General features: G+C 42.7%; 1 protein-coding gene across 1 annotated transcript; it reads right to left on the bottom strand.

The window, feature by feature from the left end:
• Positions 1-497: 497 nt before the first annotated feature.
• On the bottom strand, positions 498-23,958 carry SERPINB5 (serpin family B member 5). The gene is made up of 7 exons (XM_081252481.1): positions 23,876-23,958; positions 18,235-18,409; positions 14,876-15,013; positions 12,251-12,368; positions 9,803-9,945; positions 4,901-5,068; positions 498-1,604 (listed from the first exon to the last, which is right to left on the bottom strand). Exons 2-7 carry the CDS (start codon positions 18,400-18,402, stop codon positions 1,212-1,214), a joined length of 1,128 nt encoding a protein of 375 aa, XP_081108607.1. The 5' UTR covers positions 18,403-18,409; positions 23,876-23,958; the 3' UTR covers positions 498-1,211.
• Between the last annotated feature and the right edge of the window lie 2,247 nt (positions 23,959-26,205).

Raw genomic sequence — 26,205 nt, 5'->3', positions numbered from 1 at the left:
ACACAGAGAGGGAAGTCCCTTCAACACTCGTAAAATTCTTTTATTGTTTGCTGTGAAAGTCCCTGTGCATTTAAGCCCTGGTGGTCAGACATCCACCAGCCTTCCCTGCCGGTGGTCTCTCACCAACCCAACAACAGGTAGGGGTCCTATCAACAGTGAAAGTGAATTCTTAATAAGATCTGAGCTTCCCCTTGCGGTGCTGCCCTTTGGTTACTACAGGTCCAACACTCCAAAATTTCAAAAAGTTCTGAAAACAAAGATTTTTCATAAGTAGGAGGCACACTGATTTGGCAGCAAAACCTGATACTTGGGGCTTCCCTGGTGGCGCAGTGGTTGAGAGTCCGCCTGCCGATGCAGGGGACACGGGTTCGTGCCCCGGTCCGCGAAGATCCCACATGCCGCGCAGCGGCTGGACCCGTGAGCCATGGCCGCTGAGCCTGCGCGTCCGGAGCCTGTGCTCCGCAACAGGAGAGGCCACAACAATGAGAGGCCCGCATACCACAAAAAACAAACAAACAAACAAAAAAACCCTGATACTTATGGGCTACCTGGAGTCTTTATTTTGTGCGGATATTCTACATTTTGTGGCAGAAATATTAAGGTGTTGCTTTATAGGGTGCTGCTCCAGCCTCTATCAATGGAGATCCATAACATACAGTATGTGCAACATATTATCTTTCTAAAATCTCCAAAAATCAGAATTTGAAGGAAATATTTGTCCCACAGGGTTTAATGTAAGGCGCTGTGGACGTACAGTAGCCTGAACGTATGTCCAAGTTTCATCGGCTCCAGGAAAGTTTTGCAAAGCCCATGTACCAGTTTCTTCAGTCTTTCAGGGAAAAGCAAATGTCTGGAACATTCTGTATCCCAGTGATGGAAGGCTAAGCTTTGGTAATAAAATCCTCCAAGACCCTCCTTATAGGAATTTTCTTTGTGAAAGACTGTATTCCTGCCAAAAACCCTAGATAGTTTGACAAATGATGAATACATATTTTTTCTCTAAGGTGATTCCTTTTCATTAAAAGTATTGTCTTTTAAGGGGGTGGGAGGGAAAGAACAACAACAACAAAAAATTGGAAAAAAGGCCTATTAGTGTGAATACCAGCAGCTTCCTGATCCAGCAATATTAACAATTTATTGTATTTAGAAAATGATTCTTGGTTGCAGAGTTTACAGAGAAGTCGGGTGGGACTTAACCTGGGCTCTGCCACTTAAGGAGAACAGAACTTGCCAAAGAAAATGATATTTCGAGTTTTGTTGTGCCTGATGATGTAAATAAAGGGGTGGTCGGCATTGAATTCATCCTTGTGTTGCAGGATTCGTGATCCTGGCACCTCTATGGAATCCCCACCTTCTTCAGTTATTTCTAAGCACACTCTGTGAATGACATTTGAGAGGGTCACTCCCTTGGTCTCTGACATTCCAGAGAAATCAGATGTATTCTCATTAAAGATGTTTTTCAGCCCTAGGTTTTCCAGACTAGCCTTGGGATCAATCATCTTTTCCATCTTAAATTTTGGAATGGAGACTTTGACTTTAGCATTGGCCATGGCACTGGGATTGGTCCACTGCAATAGCGTCTCTGAGTTGAGTTGTTTTTCAACCTGAAGGACAAAAAGGAGAGGAAATTGTTTTTTTTAAATTTCCAATTGTAAAAGATCCTCCTTGATTAAAAACATAAAATGCCATTGTGAGCCCTATTTGGAAGCAGTACAGATGGTTCATCAAAGATGGAATCAGCCCTGCAGTTTTGGTGTGTGACCAGGTTCTCTTAAAAATGGTCCACCCACAGAGAGCTACCATATGACCCAACAATCCCACTCCTAGGCATATATCCAGAGAAAACCATAATTCAAAAAAGATACATGCACCCCAATGTTCATAGCAGCATTATTTACAATAGCCAGGGCATGGAGGCAACCTAAATGTCCATCAATAGAAGAATGGATAAAGAAGATGTGGTACATATATACAACAGAATATTATTCAGCCATAAAAGAGAATGAAATAATGCCACTTGCAGCAACATGGATGGACATGGAGATTGACATCCTGAGTAAAGTAAGTCAGACAGAGAAAGATAAATATCACATGGTATCACTTATACGTGGAATCTAAAAAAAATGGTACAAATGAACTTATTTACAAAACAAAAATAGAGTCACAGATGTAGAAAACAAACTTATGGTTGCCAAGGGGGAAAGCAGGGAATCAGGGGGAGGGATAAATTGGGAGATTGGGACTGACATATACACACTATTATATATATAATAGATAACTAATAAGAACCTACTATATAGCACAGGGAACTCTACTCAATACTCTGTAATGGACTATATGGGAAAGGAATCTAAAAAAGAGTGGGTATATCTATATGTATAACTGATTCACTTTGTTGTACAGCAGAAACGAACAAAACATTGTAAATCAACTATACTCCAATAAAAATTAATTAAAAATAAAAATGGTCTACCCAGCTACCTAGCACTGTTCTTCTCCACTCACTCCACGACAATGGTCCCTTTGTTCTGAAATTTATGAGGGCATTTCTTTTAACTATAGAGTAGCTCTATAGAAATGAATGCATGGATTTTGATGTTGCATGGATAATAGTGAAATAAATATAAAACTAGAAAAGTTTTTATGCATAATATTTATTGAAAGCTTATCTTGATTCCTCTACTAGGAAATCTAGAATATTCGTGCCCTAGACATGGTATCAAATTTCATAACTCAAATTAAAGCTAAAGTTACTCTTTTTAAAATGAGAATTTGAACTGTCTTGGGTCATCCTTTAAGATCATATGTGATGAATGCATCTATTTCAGTTGGCTATTTTTAAAATGAGAGATATGCAATGACACATAAAATGATTTAGTCATAAAATTCTTCATTGAGCAAATCTTAAATTGCTCCCTGCCCTTCCAGCCTCCCCACTGGCTAGAGAAGAAATACATGTGCAACAGAGAATGATGCTACCTTGACTATTACTACATGGGGCAATCCTGCACTGAAGTTACTCGTGTGAAACCTATAAAAATCAGGGAGATGACAAGGTCACAAGCTGGTCACAAGTTTTTTTAATGGGAGAGGGAACCACTGGATTCTCTTGTTAAGCTATGATACGTATTTTTTCATGGATACTGTTTTATTTAAGACAAATTATTAAGACCAAAAGATTGTCATAGGTAACTAGAATTTTTGAGCCAAAAAGTATAGTCTCTTGGCCATTTACTACCTGAGAGTGAGAAGACAGGAGAAAATTCATCCATAAATCAAAAGTCATTAAGAAGAAAAAATAAACTTTTTCCTCCATTGTATGGGTCAAATTGTGTCCGCCCCCACTCCCCGCCAAAATTCATGTATTGAAGTCCTAACCCACAGTGCCTTGGAACATGACGTCATTTGGAAATAGCATCCTTGTAGGTGTAATTAATTAAGGTGAGATCATTAGGCCCTAACCCAATATGACTGGTGTCCTTTTTATAAGAAAGGAAATTCCGGACACAGATACAGACACACACTCAGGGAGAATGCCTTGGAAGATGAAGGCAGAGATTGAATTGATGTGTCTACAACCAAGGAAAGCCAAAGATTGCCAGCAAATCTCCAGAAGCTAGGATGGACAGAATCTCCCTCACAGCCCTCTGAAGAAACCAACCTGCAGATACCTTGATCTTGGACTTTTAGCTTCCAAAACTGTGAGACATTAGATTTCTGTTGTGTAAACCACCCACTTTGTGATACTTTGTTATGGCAGCCCTAGCAAACTAGGACGATCTGTATCCTTGAATATACCTTCTGAGACTCAAAAGATCAACTTCTTTCGTTCTGTACTTTAACAACAACAACAAAAAATGGTGTGAGTGTATTTTAAGGCAGTAAAGTGTGAGATAGCTGAATAACGGCTGCAAGAAAAAAATGAGACTAAGGCGTGAAGTGCAGTAAAAAAGAGAGTGGAGTGAACAGAAGAATGAAGATGGGAAATATGATTCAGTTAATAAAGTGATGGATAAAACATAGAGTCAAAGTAGCAGGTAGGATGGGGACCAAGTTAGACTGTCCCCTGGAAAGTCAGGGAGTAACTGAGGTGTGACCGGAAATAAAGCAGGTGAATCCTGGGTTGGTCAAAGAACCCCTCCTTCTTCCTGGTGGAGGGTGGAGGCCCAGGTGCAGGGGAGCCAGGAAGCCCGGAGGGCAGGGCTGAGGGAGAACAACGGGTCTTGGGGCTGCCGGGGGCTGACAGCGCAGAGGGGAAGCTAGAAAGTCATTCCCAGGCAGGTGAAACCTCCACTGTCAGTTAAACCTTGTGTCTCTACCTGGATAAAAGCATAATAAGACCCTGTATACGTGTGTGCATTGAAAGAACTTTTCACAAACCCATAGAACGTGTAACACAAAGCGCAAGCCCCAAAGTCAACTGTGGACTTGAGTGAATGTGTCCATTGTAACACACACACCACACTAACGCAAGATGCTACCAGCAGGGGCTCTAGCCTGTAGTTAAGAACACAGATTCCAACTTCCTGGGCTCACCTTCCGATTCTACATACCACCCACGAGTTCGTGACCCTGGACCAGTTACCCACCCTCTGTGCCTCCAGCCCCCCGTTGGTAAATGTAAGTTGGGTAATTATAGTTTCTAACTCCTGGGACTGCGGTGAGAATTAGATGAGCCAGTGCGCATGGGCAGCTTACAGCTCCTGGCACGTTATAAGTACCAAATAAATATTAGCTGTTCTAACATTGAGGAGAAAGGCCCCCAAAGAACCGTGAAACCCTTACAGACCATTAAGCAAGTGAATCGTTAAGGCAACGCTGCCGCAGCCCCACAAGCACCGCCCAAGCATCTCCTTGGCTCCGCTGCGCCTGCGCGCTGGACGCCCGCCTCCCTCCTCACCTGCTCCAGGCCCGTGGACCCGTGCTCCACATCCTTGGGTAGTAGGATGAGCATGCTGAGGTGCCTGTTTTGAAAGGGAAGCTCTATGAGCTTACAGTTGATACCGTCGACGTGGCCCATACAGAACGTGGCCTCCAGGTTCATCATTTGCACTGGTTTGGTGTCCGTCTAAAAAAGGAGAAGAAATTTGCTCTGCTTGTTTTTCTCACACACACCCACACACCCCTCTATACACACACAACTATACACACACATACTCATAAATTCATTCCTGATATAGTTTCACGTCATTATGGCTTAAAGAGGTAGGCAGGTAATCCACACCACCAGAGACTGTCCTGTCGAGAGTTTATGACTTCCTTTGAAAAGTTATTCATGTGCTTTATAATTACAGGAACTATCCATAATATAATACTGTATTTGCATATATAAAACGTTAAAAATAAGACAGGATGACTGGAAATACAGGCAAACTTTAACTTAGCCTTTATCGATGCCTGTAATGACAAGATCTTTAAACCATTCCTGGTAGAGCTCACTTGAAAGTAAATTCCAGTGCAAACCCACATGTCCATTTATGTAGCTTTTCCTTATACAATGCCTGATATGGAAAAGTTAACATATAGCAGAACAAAACCATGCTTGTTTTGTTCTCCGTCCGCCTTCGGTTTTAGTCAGCCCTCCCTCGGTCCCCTCTTCCTGCTCTGATCTGATTAGAGAGAAGAACCTTGGTTTTAGTCTCAGATGTGACATAAACATACGCTGTGACCTTCAGCAAGTCACTTAACCTCTCTGGGCCTCAGTTTCCTCGTCAGTGGAATGAGGGAATTGGAAATTTCAGAATGATGGCTCCCTCTGGAGAGAAAGCAGGGAGATGGAGGGGTGGTGGGGCTACACAGGACAGTGCAATTCTTGCTATATTTTTTCTTTAAACTATCTGAAATAAGGCAAAATATAAAGATTTTACAAAGGTGGTTGTTGGTACACTGGTGTTTGTTATACTATTCTCTATAATTTTCTGTATGCTTGCAATATTTCATGATTTTAAAAATTAAGAATGATAACAAACAAAATTATCTCTAAGTCTCTTCCAGCTCCTATCACTCAGGCCTTTCTCTCCAGGCAGCATCCCAGGGCTTTTCTTCTCTGTGTCCCCATTAATATCTGACCTTGTATCTCTGCTACAGAGGTGACTCATTTTCTGAAGAAAAATTAATTCATACTAAAGAGTAAAAGACTGGTAGTAATTTAGTGCAATTTATTGTCTTGGTTTATACCTCCCATGGGATATTTGCCTGTTAACCAAAGCTCTCTGGGGGGAAATTTCAAACATCGTATCAGGTCTGCAGGAATAATATTACAGTAAAGCTTTTATCTGGGATCTTCGAATGGTAAACTGAACCTTACCCAACACTATTTTCAAGCAAAGCTAGACTTTACTTATTTTATTTTTTGTACATACCTCTGTTTTAACACTTGTCACAATGTTAGAAAATGTATGTATGTGACACCCCCACCCCAACTAGACTACAGTCAAAGCAGAAACCATGTCTTATTATCTTGGTATGTCCCAGCACTTAGTAATTGCTCACTAAATATTTGGTTGATAAATAATTGAAGACTTTGACTCTATGTATAACCAGAAACAAAATTACGATTTTAAAATAAACATACTACTTTTGAAATTAGCTGGTAATTCTTCCACGTATTTCCCTCAAAGAAGTATAGATTTGTCTAAAAATCTCCATCAGGTTAGATTACTAATAGTTTCTGAATTCACAGAAGCTGTGACCACCAAAAATGGTCATCTATTTCATTTATCAGCACTGACTATGGATACAATAATCCCATTTTCTAAAACATAAATTAAGATGTATCTTCTGAAAACAGGACTAAGTAACGACCATCCCAGAAAATATCCAATACAGTGTGTGGGGTGGGGTGGGGTGGGGGGGTGTGGGGGGGTGTGCGCGCACTTGAGTGTGTGTGTCCACCTTTGTCAGGATAGGTACTGTACTAAACTTTTTTTTTTTAATTTATTTTATTTTTGGCCACGTTGGGTCTTTGCTGCTGCAAGCGGGCTTTCTCTAGTTGCGGTGAGCGGGGTCTACTCCTCATTGCGGTGTGTGGGCTTCTCACCGCGGTGGCTTCTCTTGTTGCGGAGCACGGGCTCTAGGCACACGGGCTTCAGTAGTTGTGGCTCGCAGGCTCTAGAGCGCAGGCTCAGTAGTTGTGGTGCACAGGCTTAGTTGCTCCGCGGCTTGTGGGATCTTCCCAGACCAGGGCTTGAACCCGTGTCCCCTGCATTGGCAGGCGGATTCTTAACCACTGCGCCACCAGGGAAGCCCTGTACTAAACTTTTAATAATAGAACTTCATCAATTTAGTCTAACCCTTAAAAGAGACACCAAAGGACATGAGAAAAGATTTAGAAACGTCACCCCAAAAGTTCAGGAGCTGACAAAAGCAATTCAAAGGAAACAAAGGAAAAGTAATAGTGCCTGCATTCAAAAGCAGGGTATATGCCCACGCAGCCTTGAATAGTGTTTTATTTTTTTGTTTGGTGAACCGCTGAGAGATCAATGGCATTTAAAATCCTTATTAATTCTCTTCCTAGAGTCCGAGTCTCCAGGACGTGATATGACCTAGCTTTATGATTTAACAACAAGAATAAAGGAATTGCACGCATTCTTCCTCCCTTTATAAAAGACACCCACTAACATTTTCTTAAATGTAAAAGCCACAAATCTGAGGGTGGTCGGCACAAAAGTCACTCAATGTTACCTGGTTCTGATGATGCTCTAGGCTGGCCCTGCAGCTGGCATGAGAAGCACCGTGTTTCAGGTTTCACTTAAACATTCTCAAGGCCCCTTTGCCAGCCCTTCCCAGGGAGGAGAGCCAACCTTAACTACCCTGGAGGGGACACTCTGTGTGAGGGTCACTGGGGCCAACACTTGGTCCCCGCTCACAGCAGAGGCTATGTACAGTCATGTTCAACTTTAGCTCCAAATAAAAGGCAACACTAAGAAAGTCAAAAAGCTGTGTTTAAAACTCAGGGACCCATATGTGAAAAATACAGAGTCTAAAGAAGTAATTGTTTGGCGCCTGGTGTCTGTGACAGAGCCCTGTGCGCAGGGTCAGTCTTGGCCCTGTCAGGCAGCAATGAGAAGACCACTGTAATCTGGGAAGCCAAATGGAGGAACAGCAAGTAGATGGGGACCTGGCTCCCTCCCTAGGACCACGGAGGTTTTGAGTAGCTAAGGAGCACACTCAGTGATTATTGTCCTCTCCCGGTGAAAACGGCCCATGGATCCTGCACAGGAACCCATGGTGGTCCCCAAAGCCAAAAAGGGTTTGTTTGCTATTGGCTGTTTAATCAAACTGATCCTTCCAGATCGGTCATTCATTCAACAAACATTTGCTGAGCACCTACGAATGTGGCCAGGAATTATAGAAACTGAGATGGGCAAAACATTATCCCTGCCCTTAAAAGTCCATGCACTAGTAAGAGATCTAGATACGTAAATAAATAATTCAATTTCAGTGTGGAAAACACAGCTGGGGCAGGGGATTTGGGAGGGGAGGGTGTGGACTATGAATACAAATGCTGTGGGTACAAACAAAAAGTCATGGAAACCAGTCCAGTTAATTCAGGTATAGGCTGTATCTTGAAGGTCTTTTCTTCCTGGGTTCTAGCACTAAGAAAGTACAATGATAATATTTGGCAAAAAAAAAAGTGATTAATGCTAAGTACTCTAGGTGCTGGGAGAGACCTGAAAATTAGAATTGATGCATAAGAGTTCCAGGGTAAATAAGCTTCCTTCCGAGATCGTGCTGACTGATGCACAGTTCGGAGTCTGCATTCTTAACACAAGCCACATCTCATCAAATGAGACCAAATCACACCATCATATAGATACCTGGGGTTTCCGAGGTCCTCTAACGAAATGGGTCAGTTTTCCAGTCTCAGTCCTTTGGTTTCATTTATAGAGGAGGAACTTTACCTATTTATATGAATTATTTTTGGCATGGGATATGGCTTCATTATTCACTCAGTAGTATTCATGAGACTTCCCTGCGATACATGTTTCTATTGTAATTCTTCCCCATAATGGGTCCCAGCACTGCAGACGAGTAAGCTATGCTGTTTCCTTCACAGCCAATGAGTACCTCAAAGCATCTTTTATTTATTTATTTATTTATTTATTTATTTATTTTGTGGTACGTGGGCCTCTCACTGTTGTGGCCTCTCCCGTTGCGGAGCACAGGCTCCGGATGCCCAGGCTCAGCGGCCATGGCTCACAGGCCCAGCCACTCCGCGGCATGTGGGATCTTCCCGGACCGGGGCACAAACCCGTGTCCCCTGCATCGGCAGGCAGACTCTCAATCACTGCGCCACCAGGGAAGCCCTCTCAAAGCATCTTTTAAATTAAAATATCAGAACCATTTACTTCACTATTAACAGGTGAGAAATGAGATCACAGAGGAGCTCATTAGCCTGGAACAAGATTCCCAAGTGGTCAATGTTTCGTGATGACCCAAAGGCCTCTAATGTTGGGATTTGGTTTGTTTCTTTTATTTTCCTTGCTTACTAATTGTCCCAAACATCTGTAGTTATTTTCTGGTTGGTGATTTAGCTTTACCCACTGTGTTAGAAGCTCTATAAACTCTCACTCAGATCAGACTCTGAGGACATTCTGGAAAAAGAGTGAGTCTCTTGCTTATGGTTCTTTTTCTACACTTAAACGGCCCCTGCCCCTCCCCGCTGTTGTCTAAGGAAAAGCCCACTACCTCCTGTGCCTTAATTTTCCTCAGTGGAGTGAATTCCTAGGGTGCCTTGTGTTGCTATAATTTTTCAGATCTATAGTTGGGATCCTTTGACTGCAACATGCAGCCCACATACCTTATTGATTCTGAAAGGACATTCTTTGGTTTCTGATTCAGGAAATTTCTTCATCCACTTCCCAACAAAGTAGGCAGCATTAACCACAAGGATTTGGGTCTGGTCTGTTACACTGTTGTCAGCTAAAATGTTCTCAAAGCGGCCTGCAAACAATGGTAGGAAACCACAAAATTGCACGGGGTTATGCTTGCAAAGCGCCTCTGATGTCCCCATGCAAATCCACTGACTGGGCATTTAACCCTGGCTAGAGCCGCGCCACGTACGGCCTGGTAGCCCAGACCATCTCATTTAAGAAGGACCCCTTTTTCTCCTTGCATCTTGCCTCAACCAGACTCTCCAAAGAGACCTGGGGAGGAGAGTGAGGGAGAGAAGGGAGGGGGAAAAAGACGGAAGAGGAGCAAGAAGAAAAGCACAAGCTACCACTGTGGAATCCCCATTCTGTCCGAGGCAATGTGCTAGACATGCACAGGCACGGTATCATGCATTGCTCCCCACTTTACAGATGAGGAAGCTGAGACTCCATGTTAAGTCCCTCGCCCAAGATGATGCATGAGCAAGGGTGAATTCAGGATTCAAAGCCAGGTCTCCGTGACTCCAGAGCCTGTGCTCGGGAAGGAAAATGCAAGAAATCTGACTTTCCACCGGGCCCTGTGCTCGGAACTGTCACGTGTCTTATATCACTTCCCTCATGATGATCCTGTAGGGCAAAGGTCATTATCCCCATCTCATAGTTGAGGACACTGAGGCTCAGAGAGGCCAAGTGGCTTTCCTGGTTCACTCAGCTGCCAAGCACGTCTGAAGCCAGGTCAGTGCTCTCCGCTTTACCCCGCCGCTCACTGCCCCCTCCCCAAATCACACTGCTTTGTTTGCAACCTGGTCAGCTGTAATTACCACCATAAGCTCCCTAACAATTGTAATTACCATAGTGCTCAAATCCCCAACAGCCAAAACAGGCGGTGAAAAACCCTTAATAAAATTAAGTCCTCGCATTTGAATGGCACTGACTTTTTTGCTAAGGATATTTCATTTACCTAATCTCTCAGATCTTCACACCACTGCTCAGGCCCACTTCCTGGGCCTGTGACGAGGTGGGAAGGGCCCTGCACTGGTTTCATGCTCTGCTGTCGCCATCTTAAAATTCTTAATGTGGTTTTTAATATAAAGGGCCCTGTGTTTTCATTTTGCACTGGGACCCACAAACGATGTAACCTGTCCTGCCAGTGCTATATGATGGGTCGAATATGTAATAGCATCACTGAAGAAGTGGGGAGCTAGTAAGTGCTGGTTAACTTCAACCTCGAGCTTCTGGTTTCAAATTCAGAGAAGTCTTTTCACTCAACTACGTTCTCCAGTAAAAAAAACTCAAATTTATGAAGATTTTTAAACAGAGTCCCTTGGAGAGAAAATGCAATTCGTTAACAATTTTAAAAGCAAAACTGGGGGGCTTCCCTGGCAGTCCAGTGGTTAAGACTCCGAGCTTCCACTGCCGGGGGCACAGGTTCGATCCCTGGTCAGGGAAATAAGATCCCACATGCCATGTGGGCGGCCAAAAAAAATTTTTTTAAAAAGCAAAACCGTCACACAGCAATTTAAAGGGGAGCTGCCTTTCACATATACATTTTAAAATTGTGCCTAACCTGGTATTAGTTAGACCAGATTTTTCTTTACATATGAAGCCAAAGAAAATTCATTTGTCCCAATAGCTACCTCCCTATACAAATACTGTACAAATATGTGCCCCGGGGAGGGGGACGTGAACACTGATTTGCACCCAAGCTCATCTTAGCTCCAATTCCTTTCTAGCAAGGAGCACAACTCACAGAGAATTTTAATGGAGGAAGGAGTCAAGAAAGGGAGAGGCCTGAGGGAAGCGCTGAGCAAGAGGCAGGACCAGGTGGAAGCTGCAGAAGAGACCCCGGGCCCCGGGGCTAGCAGAGGGCCAAGGGTAAGGAGAGTTGTGAGACCTGGGACAAGTTTCCACCATGGTTTGTTTTGTTCTGTTTTTTCTACCTGTGTATTTGATTATCGAAGAACTTTTGTCTTTTTTTCCTTGACAAATTTGTAGAATTTTTGAGCCAAAAGTGGCCTCAGGGATCATCAAGTTATAGTCCAAGCCCTTCACTTCCAGATTGAAAAACCAGCCTTGGAACTGGCCCAGAGCCGTACTTTGTTGGGGGCACATCCAAGCCTCCAGAAGGGCATGTGGCAGCCCATTTTAGCAGACGAAACCTGAAGTACTCAGAATTTCTGCCAACTGATGATATGATGCAGGAAATGCCCAGAAATCCAAGTGGTTGAAATGGCTTGATGGACAAGAATTTAGCTTTTACACCAAAAACATTCAAGGAATCCTCCAGATGCTCAATCTTATACTTAGCAGATTCATGAGATGATAGATATGGTCTGTTTACTTAGTGATTTATAGCAGAATAAGTAAAGGATACTTGCCATCTGTGAGTTCCTTAACTGAGTTGTTGATCTGACCTTTTGTTTCTTCCAATTTATCTTTGAAATCAACAGTCTCCATTTCATTTGCATAGGGTCTCTTGGTAGAGCTGATGAACTCCTGAAAAACATCCAGTTCATAAAATCACGAAGTCCTTAAAGTCTGTAGTTAAACTATTATGTTGGTACACAATTCTAGCACAAGGACTTTTAAATCTCTATTATGATGGATACTCCTTCAAAATCTGTAACACTATATAAATTGAAACCTTATGTAAAAATCAATGAATTTTCTTTGTATTGTTTCATTTGTTCAATTCTAAGACAATATTAATTATTAAATGCCTCCATCAATTTAGCATCAGTTTTGGGGGAGAAAAGAAACATTATGCTACATGCACACAACAATTATAATATGAATTCCAATTTCAGAAACATTAAAATGTACATACAGATAAAATGTAAATTTATATATGTATGTCTTAGAATGGAAGAAATGTACAGAAAAGAGAACTCTATGAGAAGAAAAATCTTATCCACACTGAAATAAATAAATATTCTAAAGATGCTTGCTACTCAAAGTGTGGTCCAAGAACCAAGACCTGCAGCATCATCTGGGACCTTGTCAAAATGCAGAATCTCAAGCCCCACCCCCGAATCAGAACCTGAATTTTTAACAAGATTCCCAGGTGATTCATCTGCATGTTAAAATTTGAAACACAGTGCTGTAAGGAACAGAGCAGTTCTTCTAATTATAATGCTTGTTAAAAATGCAAAAGCCAGGACTTCCCTGGTGGCACAGTGGTTAAGAATCTGCCTGCCAATGAGGGGGACATGGGTTCAAGCCCTGGTCTAGGAAGATCCCACATGCCTTGGAGCAAATAAGCCTGTGCGCCACAACTACTGAGCTTGTGCTCAAGAGCCCGCGAGCCACAACTACTGAGCCTGCATGCCACAACTGCTGAAGCCCGCATGCCTAGAGCCCGCGCTCCACAACAAGAGAAACCACCGCAATGAGAAGCCCGCTCGCCGCAACTAGAGAAAGTCCGCGCACAGCAACGAAGACCCAACGCAGCCAAAAGAAATAAATTAAATAAATAAATTTAAAAAAAAAGAAAAGGCATTAAAAAAAAAAAAAAAAGGAAAACCCTAAATCCGGTCCCTGGTGATCTTGATTCCAGTGAACCAAAGCCAGGAATTTGCACTTCTAACACCCAGGTAGTTCTGATACAGGTGGCCCTCCTCAGACCACACTTGTTTGTACTGTTACTAGTAAAAGTATAGATGATATACAACCAACAGGAACAATGGAAACAGCCTTTTAAAAAATTCCTTGCAACTCTCGGTTTGAAATAATTCAGAATGTTGAGTGGGAGGTCAACCAAACTAAACACAGCTTGATTAAATGTCATGTCACTTCACTTCCTAAGCACAGGACTCCTTGGATTTTTTTCAGAACAGCTACAGGCTTGCCCAATTTGATTCTGTTCATTGCAACCCAACCTTGGGACTGAGTGTTACCATTTACTGACAGAGCTAAGAACATTCCAGAGACTCAGCAAGATGAAGGGGCTCCACTATCTTCACTGCCAGCAACAAAATGCGTTAAGCATCACTAAGGACCACCTAGGGAGTTTTTAAATTCTTTCCATGCCCAGGCCCCAACCCACATCTCAGTATTTCTTTAATTCCCCAGGTGATTGTTGGAAGAAGAATGGCTGTGTGTATGTGTCTTTAAGCAGTAAGAATAAACTCACAACATCTAATGACCTATGTCCTCAAAAGATCCCCACCAGAAAAACAAATACCTATTGCGGAAAGTAGTAAAACTATGGCAAAATATTTAACTGGTAGTCTACCTTTTAGATTTGGAAAGCTTGCAATTCTGACCATCCAGGCACAAATTGAATCAAGTCGATATTACTACAGTAGAGAATGAACACTATGCAGATGAGGATGTTGACTGTGTGTTTCAAATGCATATTTTTTAAAGTATTATGATATACTCTGGATCAAATTTAAGACTATATATGTGTTCTTTATATGATTCCTTCAAGAAATAGCTGAAATTACCATCTCTACCTTGTATAGATACCCACCTGAACAGCCTCATAAAACAAACAAAACCAGTCTATGACCGATGAAAACTTTTAATTCATACAGTTACGATTTTTCTCACTGATTTTGAGAAACATCAGGAGAACATTGTGTGCATGAACAAATAAGGTAAAGAACTTAAAATGTTGTCCCAGGCTATATGTCCTGCTGTTTAAGAACAAAGATGTTTAAATCATGAGCTGTCTTGCATCTATAGAGACACATTTATTAGAGAGTAATAATCCCATTCTCCATTTCTCTCAGTGAGGAAGCTAAGAGAAGGGGTGGGATCTGTGGGTGTTTTAGAGGGAAAAGGAAACTCACAGCTTCTTTATATTTTAAGTTAAAATATGTGACTGCAATTGATTCCCTCTAGATTCAACCTCTCCATTAGGACTAATTTATTTTAAATAAATCATAAATGAGCATCTTAGGAATGATTTTCACTGACAAAAAGTTGTTGGTCTAACCATGAGAACTTGTCACCCCTGATAAACAGTTGAATCTTGCTAATAGCTTTGAACCACTTACTGTGGAAAGATTCAGAGATTTGTCTATGTAGAGCCGTTTGATTAGTTTCAGGGAGTAAAAGGAACTAAGTTTGTTGACATCCGATGTTACTGTCTGAAATCCAAAGGGCACGTCTTTGACATTTTCAAAATGAAGGACCTGTGAAGAGAAAAAAATCCATTATCTGTGAAGCACTGCCTCTTCCCACTGCAGTGGACACATGGTCATGGTCAACCTCCTCAGGGTTGGTCCTGAGTATCTCCTGGCTCTGTTGTTCCCAGAAACAAGACTTCTCAACCTTAGCACTGTTGACAGTTCAGACTGGATAACTCTGTGTTCGGGGACCGGCGGGGGCGGGCGCTGTCCTGGGCATCACTGACCTACTAGGCGTCAGTAGCACTCCTTCTTCCATTTGTGACAACAAAAATGTATCCAGACATTGTCCAATGTCCGGGAGAGGGGTGAGGGAGGGGAGCGGCAAATTGTCCCCAGTTGAGAAACACTGCCATAAAGATACACTTCTCTTGATTTAACTATAAGGAAATTTCACCCTTTCTTCAAAGTGATGCCTCCATGCTCTTTTCCAAACTTGGAAAAGAAGGAAGCTGGGTTATAATTTCTATCCAATTTTGAGATAAGAAGAGAGAAATTAATACGAGAGACAATCATTAGGCAGGTATCAGATTCCAGGATAGAGGTGTCCTTAGCCATAGCCTATCCAGTCCCTTTAGTTGCTCTAACAAGCGCCAAATGGGCTGATATGTCATATATGGTAGGCAGCTGCCATGCCATCGATGGGCTACAGTTAGGTAGCCTTTGAATCCCACCCTGTACCTACTAGAAATGTCATCTTGCCCAACTCTTCAGACCTGTACTTTCCCCTCTGTAAAATGAACTGAGAACATGTACTCTTCTGACGTGCTATGAGGATTACAGATATTATATGTTAAGACACCTAAAATATCGTATGGATTCAAAATGTTAGTAAGTATTCTTATAGTAATATTCTAAGCCACTTAAAACTAGGATGCTAAGACCTAAATCCTTGTATTTTTTCCTAACTTTTCTTTTGTTTCAACCAATAGCTCAGCATGTCCTCTGCTCCATGGTGTCCAAAACATGATGTCAGGATAAGGTGATTTTTTCTTAACTCATAAGAACCATGCCCTGATGCCACACCTCAGGTGATCACTAAATGGGCACATTGCACCAACGAGTCACACAGCCTCCGTATTGCAGGGTCAGATTGGCTGGTCCGAGGCTGTACATAACCCTCATGCCTAATGACAGGCAAAAAGACCAGAAAATTAAAGAACCCACGTAACCACTGTGGGGAAACAATTGCATGTACTGAAAAGACCTCGATTATTATTACGGACGAACAGACGCACTACCAGGAAGTCCTCTTTTCTATCTCTTCTCTAATGGGAGATGAGAAGTGAGGAATGAGAGATGGGGTAGGGATTGTGGAGTGGAGTTGAAAGCGGAGATCGGACGAAAAGGTACAGCTCCTCTTCCCACAAAGGAAGTTTCCTTTTCAAGGTCCACTCGGTTTCAAGCGTAAATTTGTCATCCTGACACAAATAACATTTTGTGGGTCATATTTTCTGGGGATTTATAGATAAAAGAGGTTCCCTTTTAAAATGCTTATGAGCTCATGAAAAGAGAGATTCTGTTGAACTAGAATGATCAATGGAAGAATAATAATGGAATGGAATTAGAAGGGTTTTCACTTATTATCTAAAGGTAAATGGCGAGGATTGGGGGGTAGGGGGTAAGAGGCTGAGCTGCTCGAAATACGAAGGAGGTCAAAAGGTACAAACTTCCAGTTATAAAATAAGTCATGGGGATATAATGTACAGCATAGTGACTATGATGAATAATCCTGTATATTTGAAAGTTGCTAAGAGAGTAGATCTTAAAAGTTCTTATCATAAAAAAAAAATTTTTTTTGTAACTGTGCATGGTGACAGACACTAAGTAGACTTACTGTGGTGATCATTTTGCAAAATGTACAAATATTGATCATTATACTGTACACCTGAGACTAATATAATGTTACATGCCAATTATACCTCAATTTTTTAAATAATAAAAATAAATAAGGACATAAAATGTAACAGTATAGAAAATTAACTCATTTGAAGGTCTAAGAACTTTACAAAGATACTCAGCCATAGCCAAAAAGAAATTCTTCTTTTTTTTTTTTTTTGCGGTACACGGGCCTCTCACTGTTGTGGCCTCTCCCGTTGCGAAACACAGGCTCCGGACACGCAGGCTCAGCGGCCACGGCTCACGGGCCCAGCCGCTCCATGGCATGTGGGATCTTCCCGGACTGGAGCACGAACCCGTGGCCCCTGCATTGGCCGGCGGACTCTCAACCACTGCGCCACCAGGGAAGCCCCAAAAAGAAATTCTTAAAAATTTTTTATTTATATGTGTACACATATATATACATACTCCTATATACATGTGCGTGCACGTGTGTGTGTGTGTGTGTGTGTGCAAAACATCATCTTAGTCCATTCTTCTCAAATGGGATATTCAAATCCCAGGGAGTATTCTAAAACATAAGTAAGCATAATCCATCTTCTTATTTATCCATGTTACTTAAAGGTAGATAATTTCAAACATTATTTCTGTATTGAAATAAACATGGATATATTCTATCTATCCAATAGGGTAGAATATATTATAGGGTAGAATATAGTTCAGGCTGCATTTTAATGTAAAGGATGATGCTGTAAATAAATTTCATGCATAAGACAGGAGGGTGCAGATTTCCACTCTTTCTGGTCAGGACATGTGCAGTGGGGCAGTTAACAGACATCATCGTGACTGATGCTTACAATATAACGGGCAGAAAGATGTCAGGTGACTTGCCAAAGGCCACTTGTTAGTGGAAAACTTGTGATTGCCTAGCAGATCCCCGCGTTCTCCACAACAACATAGTACCTGTTCGAAACATGGGTTGCAGGACACATAAATGAGCTTTCACATTTAAAAATAGATTAAGAGAGTGCTGGAAATGGCAAAACTCTCATTCCTGAGCAATTCCGACCACAGAGCCTCATTCCTTTTTCCCCAGGCACCACCTGTGTGTCCTTATAACTCTGCTTCCACTCAAAGCAGAAACAAGGGACTTCCCTGGTGGCGCAGTGGTTGAGAGTCTGCCTGCCGATGCAGGGGACACGGGTTCGTGCCCCGGTCTGGGAAGATCCCACGTGCCACGGAGCTGCTGGGCCCGTGAGCCATGGCCGCTGAGCCTGCGCGTCCGGAGCCTGTGCTCTGCAACAGGAGAGGCCACAACAGTGAGAGGCCCACGTACCACAAAAAAAAAAAAAAACAAAAAAAACGCAGAAACAAGGCATGGGGCTTACCTGTCCAATTTCGTTTGCTGTGTCACCTTTGGCACCCACTTGAGCAAGTGACAGAGAGGTGGAGAGACAGATTGGAGAGAAGAGGACATTGCCCGCTGGCTCCTTTTCACACAGTTGTTTGAACAGGTCAACTGCAAAAGCCGAATTTGCCAGTTGCAGGGCATCCATTGTGGGCCTAGAACAAAGAACAAGAGTGAGGTTATTTCTAAATCATCTTTAAAGTGTTCTCAACTGCATTTTGCCAACGCAATAAGAATTCTAGTCAAGCAAAGTCATGGTCTTGGGTAGAAGAGAGGAAGGAAGGAACTTTCAGTAAATGCAAATTTAAAAGCCAGTGGTAAAGAAACTCCTGCACAAATGTCCTAAGATCTGAACACCCAACATGTGAGGTCCTCTGTGTGTACAGCTCTGCCCGGAATCTCCAAATTCGAGCCCACTTGGCTACGATGGCCTCTGCACATGGTCAGAACAATGGACAGCACTGATTAAAATCAGCTGGTTTTATTTATCCATATTGTTTCAATTAGGATTTAGGTTAAAGCATACAAAATTGAGTTTTTTGTAGATCAACAATAATCAAGTCACAGCAGTTTTGTGTGATTCAAGTTAATATTTAGTTAAGTGTTATGGGCTGCATTGTGTCCCACCCCACCCCCCGCCCAAAAGGTAGGTTGAAGTCCCACCTCTGGGTAACTGTGAATGTGACCTTATTTGGAAATAGGATCTTTGCAGATTGAATCAAGTAGAGGTCATCAGGGTGGCCCAAAGCCAATAAGACTGGTGTCCGTTTAAGAAGAGGGCAGGGCTTCCCTGGTGGCGCAGTGGTTGAGAGTCTGCCTGCCAATGCAGGGGACACGGGTTCGTGCCCCGGTCCGGGAGGATCCCACGTGCTGCGGAGCGGCTGGGCCCGTGAGCCGTGGCCGCTGAGCCTGCGTGACTGGAGCCTGTGCTCCGCAACGGGAGAGGCTGCAACAGTGAGAGGCCCGCGTACTGCAAAAAAAAAAAAAAAAGAAAAGAAAAGAGAGGGCAGCTTCATCTAAAAATGTGGAGCCGGGTAAAGTGGAAATAGCAGCAGCGAGCCTCTGGTCTTGACTGAGAACTCTCATTCTCATTACCCCTAGAAGACATGACACTGAAGGTCGTCAGGCAGGATGTGCCCCCCGGTGTCAGACAAAGCATCACCACTCAAGACAGAGGGCTTCCCTCAACCAGGACTCAAGGATGTGTTAAAGTCAAATGCATGAATAGGATCTCAATTTTGCACCTTATACCTGAACAGAAATTCAAAATGCAAAGACGTGAGAATAAGATCCAGGAATGGGCCCTTGATCTTCAAATAGTTCTTTGGAATTCTCCCTTTTATGGGACATGTGGCTTGTGTGTAGGATGGAATCAAAAAGATTATACTATATCTTGGAATCTGTAAAAACAAGCTCATGAGCAAAAAAAAAAAAAAAAAAGTTTTGTTGACGCGTTCATGCTCACTGGTCATCTCCAGTGACTGCTTCCTCCTTTGTCCAAAAAGTACAGCTAAGCGAACTCAGTGTTTTCATTACGCACCTACAGTAAGGTAACCTGAAGTCAGGGCAGGCACCTTACATTTAAGGCCTACTACCTTATGTTCTGTCATCTGGGGAGAGCTGGGGGCCATGAGATGAGAGTGAATTCTCAGGGGAAGCAGACCAGCATGAGGAAGGCAGAGGGCAATGAGACAGAAACAGAAGCATGTGTCCACCACAGGGAAAGTAAAAGAAACTTCCTAAAACGTTTGGGGAATCCCAAACAGACCTTCAGGACAAGAAGTCTGACTTTCTCCAGCAGCAAGTTTAACACGGATAATGCTGAGTTCATCGATGACTAAAATTCAATAGGAGCTATTTCTCTACCAAATAGAAAAGCCTAAATGAGGTATTTCTTCACCAAATAGAGAAACCTAAACCCAGACCCCCGCAAACTTCTCAAAGCTTCAACAACTCAAGGCCTAACCACACAATGATAGTCTGAAAACATACCAATTGTGTTTTAACAAGCTCAAGTAGTTCTTCTCAGCCCATATTTCCAACCACCCAGGAGGAGAAATTAGAATAATTTTGCATCATTTATAACAAACTTTGAAGTTTGATGTCTTTTGTGTTTTTAAGGCCTTAGAGTAATCTGCTGAGGGAGTTTGACGGCAGACACCTAAAAGTGGATCCCAGAAGTGGATCAAAGTGTAAGGAAATGCCATTTTGTTCCACTGAAGTATTATTCATTCACTCATTATAACATTTTGCAATTCGTTTCATCTAAATGGCTCTATGTGAATACAAGATCATGGTAGCTTTAAATACAGTTAATTATACAATATAATTAACACTTTGTTGCAATTCAAGGCTTAGGTTCAGTCCCTGTTGGAGAATGTAAATAAGGGCACACGTAACATCTGAGGTGTCTATAGGGGCAAATGATCACCAACTAAGTAATCAATCAAATATTGCCTGGTAAATCTAATCAGTTGCTTGGTGATTAGTGGCAAGTGACCTAAAAACACTGTAAAGCTGATTTGGTCTGAGATAGTTCAAGGGATGATTTTGGCCACAGCCAATTGCCACCCCACTGTAGTGCAAGATGAAGCATTTAAACAAATCTCAGCAACATTAGCAATACACACCCAGGAAAATGGGTCAGGTTCCTATGCAGACCATTTTGCACGAGCAAATGCTATACAAATTGTGGGTAAAGAGTAGAGATTAGCAATTCCTGTGTAGTAAATTTACATATCTAATGACCTGTTCAGGGTGCTAAAATCGCTGCAGATTCTTTTCATTGTATTATTCCATTGTTACAGAGATAACTTCTTTCATTTTCATGAAAACCTTCTAATGATTAGAACAAGTGAGGAGAATTTAATTTACAGCATCAACATACAAAACACCGCATCTTTTATTGATTTAAATGTTTAAAAGGCACTTTTAATCAGGGAAACGTGAAATGAAAGTTTAAGTAGTAATAAACAAACAACAAGAAGTTGTAAGCGTTTAATTGTAAAGTTGCCTGTTTTGTTTTTATTGTTTGCAATACATCCTAAAGCCATAAACCTTTAAAGGGGGACAAGACCTTGGATGGATTTAGTCTGACCCCATCTCTTCAGTTTACAGATGTGGAAAGGGAGGCACACAGAGACGAAGTGATTCTCCCAGGCCACCCAGGCGGGGAGTGAGAGTGGTCAAACCAGACCTGGCACTCACTCTTCTATGTTCCAGCCTGGTAGTTCCCAGCCACACCTATCACCTTCCTTCTTGGTAATTGTGTCTTTGCTGGCATTTGTTCTCTCAGGAGTCTTTATAGAGTTCCAAAAATCCTACGTGTCCTGGATTACCCCTTTAGCGATACCAAGATACCTTACATGTTTTCTTCTTTTTTTCTTACATGTTTTCTTTTTTAAAATCAACACAAAACTTTTTTTTCCTGATTTTCCAACTGGCAGAAACTCATGTTCTCTTTCCACTCTTTGTGTTGCAAACCATCAATCTTATATTGCTTTCATTTAATAAGTATTAACTGAGTACCTAATAATGCATGTCAGGCACCTGATCTAGACATTAACAAATCCAAGGTGAACATAGCATGGTTCCCGCCTCTGAGGAGCTGTCACCTAGTGGCATGATGTGTGCTGTAGGTGTGATGGGTGTTTTGATGGGGGCACAAGTTATCATGCAGCCCTTAGGGGAGACAGCGCACTCATAGCAGAAATCTCAGTGAGCTCTCCTCAGAGACAGTGACATCAGGTAAGTCGCACTAGAGGCGCATCCTACAGAATAAGGAGGAGGTAGCCATGCAAAAATGTGTGCCAGAGAGAACTGCTCGTCAGAGACAGCAGGCGGTCCCCAGATGAATGCAGACGTGCACTGGGGTGGGTGGAGGCGTGGGGAGGTCAATTCTCTCGACTCACAGGTGCTCACTGGCCCCTGCATCAAGATTTCTAACGTTTTTAATGCATCCAAGCCAATATTCCCCAAACTTTTCATCTGTAGACCATTTGGTGGAAACGATCCTTAGGCAATACCTTTGCCTATTACAACAACTACAATGGAGTGTCTAAAAACACAGTCTGCGCCGTTCACTTTCTAACCTCACAAGGAAAAAAGTCAGAGGCAGATTAAGAAAATAGGAGATCCTGCAGCTTCTGCCACGTGAAAGAATAGCATGAGGATTCATGAGGTGATGGAATGAATAAATGTACATGGAAAGTGCTTTGTCAGCGGGAAAGGACAATGTGGCTCTTAGTAATAATAAGGTCAACTGCTTAATTTCCAATGGCAGGGGAGCCTCTGCTTTGCTCAGATATTCTGAGCCATCATATCTGCTCCCATCTGGTTAGAAGCCTGATCTTGACCGCGGAGCCATCCCACCGCTGCCTAAAGCAGTAAAACAGGGCCAGACTCACCACACCAGGATGACCAAGATTGCTGAGACTTCATACCTTCAAAGCGAACCTGCAACCCAGAGGGACTGAACGGGCAGAATTCAGGTGCTAAGAAGCAAAGATATAAACCCACTGACTCACGGAGAGAATCCTTTCTTCAGACAAACTTCCATCTCTCCACCCATCCAGGAACCCATCAAACACCTGCATGTGTTGGTGGGGACTGAGGTTCTGACGTACCCAATTCTATTCAAAACCTCTTCAGTCATGTAGGGGTGACAAAGCTGTTAAGAAAATTCATGGTGACCTGGAAAAGTCCAGGAGCCGTGAGTGTGAAGACTTGGATTCCACTTCATCCTGCCCCATGTAAACCAGGGGACTTTGGACGCTACTTCTGCTCCGTGAGCCTCCCCTCCTCATCCACAAAATGGGGGGTGGGGGAGCCGTGAGCTGAAGGATGTATAAGACCCCTCAGCCCTGGGAATCTGCGCCTCCTCTGATTACGAGCCTACAGAACAGCCTGGCCCATTAAATTGTTCTTTAGTGTGACACGCTTAAAGAAAGCCATCAAAACAGTAGCTTCTATGAGGAAGAAACTATGAGCCAGCCTGTTCGAAAAGTCGTCCAAGAACACACATTTGAAATCTGTAATTTGCTTCAAGTATCTTGAAGCCCAGGAATAGGGAGGGAGAATACTTCCTGCCTGGAAGAACGCAGTTGCAAGTAAATGGACACCCACTGGATGCTTTAAAATGCCAAAAAGGACAGCAGTTCCGCAGTCTGAATCTCAGCCCACAGTGACAACCCAAGAAGGTGAGCCGGACACTCCTGTGCGTCTCCACTTTCTTCAGGTTTGGGGCACCACACCCTTTCCGAAACTAGCACCGCAAAACTCATTCTGAGTTCCAAGGTAGGGCTGGAAACGTCCTCGGGAATACTTTCTCCTCTGCGAATCACTGTTGGGCCCTCCCAACACCACAACCTCCCGGTCATGCTGTTTCTTCATGCTCGTACCTTGTACTTTGAAGTGATTTTGCTCCCTACACGGCATGCCTGGCTCCCAAAGGACTGGGCGCTGGAAATGCTGCCCATGTAGGGGGTGATAGCCGTACTGAAGCTGACAGCCAACTCTTGAAAATAAACCATTCCGTCCACTGTGTTCACCATCTCAAAGAACTATTTTAAGACTTGCCAGAAAGAGGGAAATCACCACCTTGCTACCTGCACTTTGCTTACCTGAAGTTACAGCGATCGCACGGCCAGGGAAAAGGAAAACCAGATGCGGTAGGACCTTGATGTGGGGCCGAAGCACGCTGCTTGCTCCCTTGAATGCTGACCGGGGCCACGCCCACTGTGACCACGCCCAGCCTGCCCTCCCTCCGTCCCTCCCACCTCTGCCCCGGCCCTTACTCATGCCTCTTGGCAGCTTGTCCGTGATTGAAAAAAATGATTCACGCTGGAGTTGCTGTTGCCTGCACAGCTTCTAAAGGCCTGCAACATGCTCAGGCAGGACAGGGCTGTCGGCGGATCGTGCCTTAGGCTGAATACACGCATACGTACAGAAGGGCAACCCTAGTAGCCCACGTGGGACCAGAAGGTGAAATATTATATAAAATAGAAGGAATATGTGATGGTTGTAATAATCCAGACTTCTCAAGTATGGTGGTGCCACAGAAAGCACCCTCACCTCCATGGCTCATTCTGCTAGATGCCAAAGAGGTAGCTAGCTACCTATTAAACAGAAAGGTGATCACAAAAGAAAGTAAAGAATATATAAATTAAATACATTAGACTTAGCAGAATATGTAATACCAAATTGATGGGAGAAATTGTTGAGGGGTTCCCAATAAAATATTGTGATTAGGATTACCCAGCTTTAGGGACTTCCCTGGAGGTCCAGTGGTTAAGACTTTGCCTTCCAACGCAGGGGGTGCAGGTTTTATCCCTGGTGGGAGAGATAAGATCCCACATGCCTCTTGGCCAAAAAACCAAAACATAAAACAGAAGCAATATTCAATAAAGACTAAACAAATTTGTTGTTAATAAATTAAAGACATTAAAAATGGTCCAAACCAAGAAAAAAAAAAAGCCTTTAAATAAAAAAGGGTTATTTTGCCCTGGAATCTCTGTGCGGAGTCTGCTCTTTGCATATTCCAGAGTTTTCCTGCCTGAGGAATTCAGCAATACCCAAGGAAGCCCGAAGGTAACTCTGACTCTTGGAAATAAGTGTTTCTTTAAAAATATTTAGTGGGAAATGATATAACTGTTTGTAGGAAGAAGCATTTGCTTTATAATTCCAAAACTAATCTATAATTGCCTTCTCTCTCTTTTATGTGCCACAACAAAACAAAACAAAACATGTTATTGACTTTGTATTTAAAAAAGTAGATTTTGTGTGTGGGAGGGACGAAATACAGCTCAAAAAATGAATTAGCCATTCATTCACCATACAAATTTATCAAGCAATAATTTCCTCTAGTTCAACAACAGTAATCATCAGCTCAAATATTTAGTAACCTAGGAGACTGTTTTGTTTGTGCTTTTCCTTACCTGTAGGTTGAAATGTTCCAAATATTGTAACTTGATTGCTCAGCATTCTGGCGCCGGTGGCTTGGTACACCCAGCCACTCCCAGAATGACTCAGAGGGGTGTTGTTACAGCACGCTTAGAGTCGTTTTCTCCCTCTCTCTCTTCTCTTCCAAGAAGATGAATTTCAGCCGCAAATTCTTAAGCACCCTCCCCAAATACCTACAAATCATCAAGTGGATTTTTTTCTCCACTGATCAGTGTTATTCCCATCGACGCCTATGACAGCTCTCCCGTACAACAGAGGAATAACCCGAATCTTACACATTTTCAACAAATTATAGAAATTGCACAATAAAGGCTCCCCTCTACTCACTGAGGACTATAATCTCCTTTCCGCACATGGAGAAACTGAGTCAGGAAAGATATGGCAACTTCACCTTAGAGTTTCTGAGATAGAAAAATGTCTCCAAAACCCAGATTTATAATCCTTAACCCTGACTATGTCCATTTCGAGAATCCAACAGCTTAACATGTTTTCATATTTCTTGTCTTATCATCATCTAGTGTTTGAGAAGCCTAAAATTCCATCTAGAAGAAATTTTATATTCAACAACAACCTTTTCTGGAAAATAATTTACATGAATTCTGCTAATGTACGTGAATTTACATGAAATTTTACTAAGATGCACACTTAAGGGGGAAAAAAACTAAGTGAAAAAAATAAAGATCAGGACTCCAGAGGTAAACCACAGACAACCAGATGGCATAGGTGGTATCATTTGCCTTTAAAATCCTTAATACTGGGCTTCCCTGGTGGCGCAGTGGTTGAGAGTCCGCCTGCCGATGCAGGGGACACGGGTTCGTGCCCCTATCCCGGAAGATCCCACATGCCGCGCAGCGGCTGGGCCCGCGAGCCATGGCCGCGGAGCCTGTGTGTCCGGAGCCTGTGCTCCGCAACGGGAGAGGCCACAGCGGTGAGAGGCCCGCGTACAGCAAAAAAAATAAAAATAAAAAAATAAAAAATAAAAAAATAAAAT

This window comes from Mesoplodon bidens, assembly GCF_964165515.1.
Source record: "Mesoplodon bidens genome assembly, chromosome: 13".
In the NCBI taxonomy this organism is placed as follows: domain Eukaryota; kingdom Metazoa; phylum Chordata; class Mammalia; order Artiodactyla; family Ziphiidae; genus Mesoplodon; species Mesoplodon bidens.
The sequence above is the reverse complement of the archived record's forward strand: the minus strand, read 5'-3'. Positions and strand labels throughout refer to the sequence as shown.

Bases quoted from the DNA above. Each gene is read 5' to 3' on its own strand.
- SERPINB5 (XM_081252481.1), bottom strand. From the start codon at position 18,402: ATGGATGCCCTGCAACTGGCAAATTCGGCTTTTGCAGTTGACCTGTTC. The intron at 9,946-12,250 runs GCAAGTATCCTT...CATTGTTTGCAG, and splicing joins AGTTAAGGAACTCACAGATG to GCCGCTTTGAGAACATTTTA. The intron at 5,069-9,802 runs GTATGTGGGCTG...CTCCTTTTTTAG, and splicing joins GTCCTTTCAGAATCAATAAG to ACGGACACCAAACCAGTGCA.